A 3053-nucleotide genomic window follows, 5' to 3' on the forward strand; every position below is an offset into this window, starting at 1 on the left:
GGGGATTCCTCGGGGCTGGCTGGGTGCCAGGCTCCGGGCTTGGCACAAACAATCACAGCCCCAGCGTGCGGCTCCCCAGGGCCCGGGGATCCTCCAAGCAGCCGCTCCGCTCACGCAGCCGCCCGCCCCCGGCTCAGGCAGGGGAACACGTGCGCCCGCCGCAGCCCACGTCGCCCGCCGTGCTCCTGGCCCCGGTGGAGGGGGGCTGCCGGCAGCTGCTGCCTGGCGACTGGGGAGCAGGCCAAATCCCAGAGGTGGGGGCTTTTCCAGAGCTTGCAGCTGCATCAAGCTGTGCAGAGCTCTGCGCACTGCGCCGGGGGCATCCATGCCCCCCACTGCTGCGCCGTGCCCTTGCTCCGTGCCCGAGCGGTGGGTGCAGCCCAGCCTGACTGTGCCGAGCTGTGCTGGGTGCTGGCAGCCACCATTGCACTCTCCCCCCCTTCCCCATGGGGCTGGCAGTTGCTGTGGGGAGCAGGGAGAGCCTTTTGGGGTGCAGTGCATGTGCATCTCTTGGGGGAGCTCAGGGGTGGGGATGCTCTCCGAGATACCAGCAAATGTTGGCTGCTTTCCCTGGCTGTTCCAGCCGGGAGCCTCGCGCCTGCAGGAGGGCACTGGGGGGGGCTGAGATCCAGCCACCCCAGTGCCCCCTGAGCCCTGCTCCCTCCCGGCAGGCCGACATCGAGCAGCTGGACCCCCGAGGACGCACCCCGCTGCACCTGGCCACCACGCTGGGCCACCTCGAGTGCGCCAGGGTGCTGCTGAAGCATGGCGCCGACGTGGGCAAGGAGAACCGCAGCGGCTGGACAGGTGAGCGGGGGGGTCTCGCTGCCTCGGTCCTCCATCATGTTTCCCTGGCACGGGCACAGGCACGGGCACGGGCATGGACATGTTCAACCTGGTACTGCATCTCCCCAAGGGACAGCTCACAGGGTGGTATATGCATGTGGCTCCTGTGCAGTGGCCGACTCTGCTGTGTCGTGCCATGCCACGCTGTGCCGTGCCGTGCCGTGCCACCCCCCCGGGCACTGCCCCTCTCTGCCCTGCAGTCCTGCAGGAGGCCGTGAGCACCCGCGACCTGGAACTGGTGCAGCTGGTCCTGCGCTCCCGCGACTACCAGAGAGCCATCAAACGCCTGGCCGGGATCCCCATCCTGCTGGAGAAGCTGCGCAAGGTACCTCCCTCCGATGGGGCCACCGGGGCGGAGGGGGGGATGCCGGCCACAGGCTCCTCCTGACCCTGCTGTGCTCTCCACAGGCCCAGGACTTCTACGTGGAGATGAAGTGGGAATTCACCAGCTGGGGTAAGCTCAGGGCAGAGCGTAGCAGGGGGGGAGTGGGAGTTTCCCAGCAGAGCCTCCCCCATCTCTGGCGCTGCCCCCAGCTCCAGTATCCATCCCCATCCCCAGGATGGGGGGCACCTGTCCCCTTCCCCCCCTACACCCCAAGTTTGCAGACCCCCATCCCACTGAGGCTCCGGGTTCTCGGGCATATCCCCCACCTGGCTCAGAGCTGGCAGCCCAGCCGGGGGTGCAGGGTGGCCCCGTCCCTGGCTGGGCTATCGCCGTCTCTCCCCAGTGCCGCTGGTGTCCAAGATCTGCCCCAGTGACACCTACAAGGTGTGGAAGAGCGGCCAGAACCTGCGGGTGGACACCACGCTGCTGGGCTTCGACCATATGACCTGGCAGCGGGGCAATCGCAGCTTCGTCTTTCGGGGACAAGGTGAGTCGGCACCAGGGTGTCCCCCCCTCGCCGGGGAGCACTGGCAGAGCCCCTTGGCACTGCAGCAGGGCTGGGTGACATGGTGGGGACCGTGGTTGTCCCCACGTACCTTGACCCCCCTTCTCCTAGACACCAGCGCAGTGGTGATGGAGATTGACCACGACCGGCGGGTGGTCTACTCGGAGACACTGGCCCTGGCCGGCCACGACCAGGAGGTGCTGCTGGCTGCTGTGCAGCCCACCGAGGAGCAGGTGATGGGGCGGCTGACGGCCCCTGTCGTCACCACCCAGCTCGACACCAAGAACATCGCCTTCGAGAGGTGGGCTGGAGGCAGCACCGAGACACCAACCCCCCACCCCCCCCCAAGGGCGCACAGCCCCCTGGGGTGTCCGCACCCTGGGCTGTCCGAGCAAGACCATCCATCGCTCACAGTGCCCTGTGTCACCCCAGGAACAAGTCCGGGATCCTGGGCTGGAGGAGCGAGAAGACGGAAATGGTGAATGGGTACGAGGCCAAGGTGAGGGGCAGGGGGGTTGAGCCGCCTGAGGCGGGTATGGCTGGTTCGGGGGGCGGTATCTACCTCTGGCATTCCCCCTCCTCGGCCAGGTCTATGGTGCGTCCAACGTGGAGCTGATCACGCGGACGCGGACCGAGCACCTCTCAGACCAGCACAAGGGCAAGAGCAAAGGTGGAGCTGGCGCAGGCTGGGCGGGCAGGGGGCTGTGCTGGCTCCAGTCCTCACCCCCTCCTCTCCTGCAGGCAGTAAGACCCCCCTGCAGTCCTTCCTGGGCATCGCTGAACAGCACGTGGGTCCCAACAACGGGGTGAGTGTCCTGGGGGTCCTGGTGGGTGGGTGGCCCCCGCGGCCGGACCTCCCCGTTACCCTGCCGAGGTGTCCCGCAGACGCTGATCACGCAGACGCTGAGCCACGCCAACCCCACCGCCATCACCCCCGAGGAGTACTTCAACCCCAACTTCGAGCTGGGCAACAGGGACATGGGGCGGCCCATGGAGCTCACTACCAAGACACAGAAGTGAGAGGGGAAGGAGCAGATTGGGGACCCACCTGTCATCCCCCCCGATCACTACAGAGCCCCGGGGGGGGGGGCAGGCAGGAGTCCCCAGCCCAGCACCTGTCCCCGGCAGGTTCAAGGCGAAGCTGTGGCTGTGTGAGGACCACCCGCTGTCCCTCTGCGAGCAGGTTGCCCCCATCATTGACCTCATGGCAATAAGCAACGCGCTCTTCGCCAAACTGCGGGACTTCATCACCTTGCGCCTCCCGCCCGGCTTCCCTGTCAAGATCGGTACGGGGGGGGTCTTTGCCGCCGGCACGGG

The 3053-nt window shown here is 67.5% G+C and overlaps 1 protein-coding gene across 1 annotated transcript in view; it reads left to right on the forward strand.

Moving 5' to 3' along the window:
* Positions 1-554: 554 nt before the first annotated feature.
* ANKRD13B (ankyrin repeat domain 13B) overlaps positions 555-3053 on the forward strand; it is a 5138-nt gene continuing 2639 nt past the window's right edge. The window contains exons 1-10 of the mRNA XM_009278319.1: positions 555-807; positions 1047-1171; positions 1255-1300; positions 1575-1718; positions 1848-2037; positions 2169-2235; positions 2325-2406; positions 2478-2542; positions 2622-2752; positions 2865-3022. Coding sequence (XP_009276594.1) covers positions 555-807; positions 1047-1171; positions 1255-1300; positions 1575-1718; positions 1848-2037; positions 2169-2235; positions 2325-2406; positions 2478-2542; positions 2622-2752; positions 2865-3022 — 1261 coding nt within the window. The remainder of the gene's footprint in view (positions 808-1046; positions 1172-1254; positions 1301-1574; positions 1719-1847; positions 2038-2168; positions 2236-2324; positions 2407-2477; positions 2543-2621; positions 2753-2864; positions 3023-3053) is intronic.

Source organism: Aptenodytes forsteri, unplaced genomic scaffold (assembly GCF_000699145.1).
Source record: "Aptenodytes forsteri isolate BGI_AS27 unplaced genomic scaffold, ASM69914v1 Scaffold66, whole genome shotgun sequence".
In the NCBI taxonomy this organism is placed as follows: domain Eukaryota; kingdom Metazoa; phylum Chordata; class Aves; order Sphenisciformes; family Spheniscidae; genus Aptenodytes; species Aptenodytes forsteri.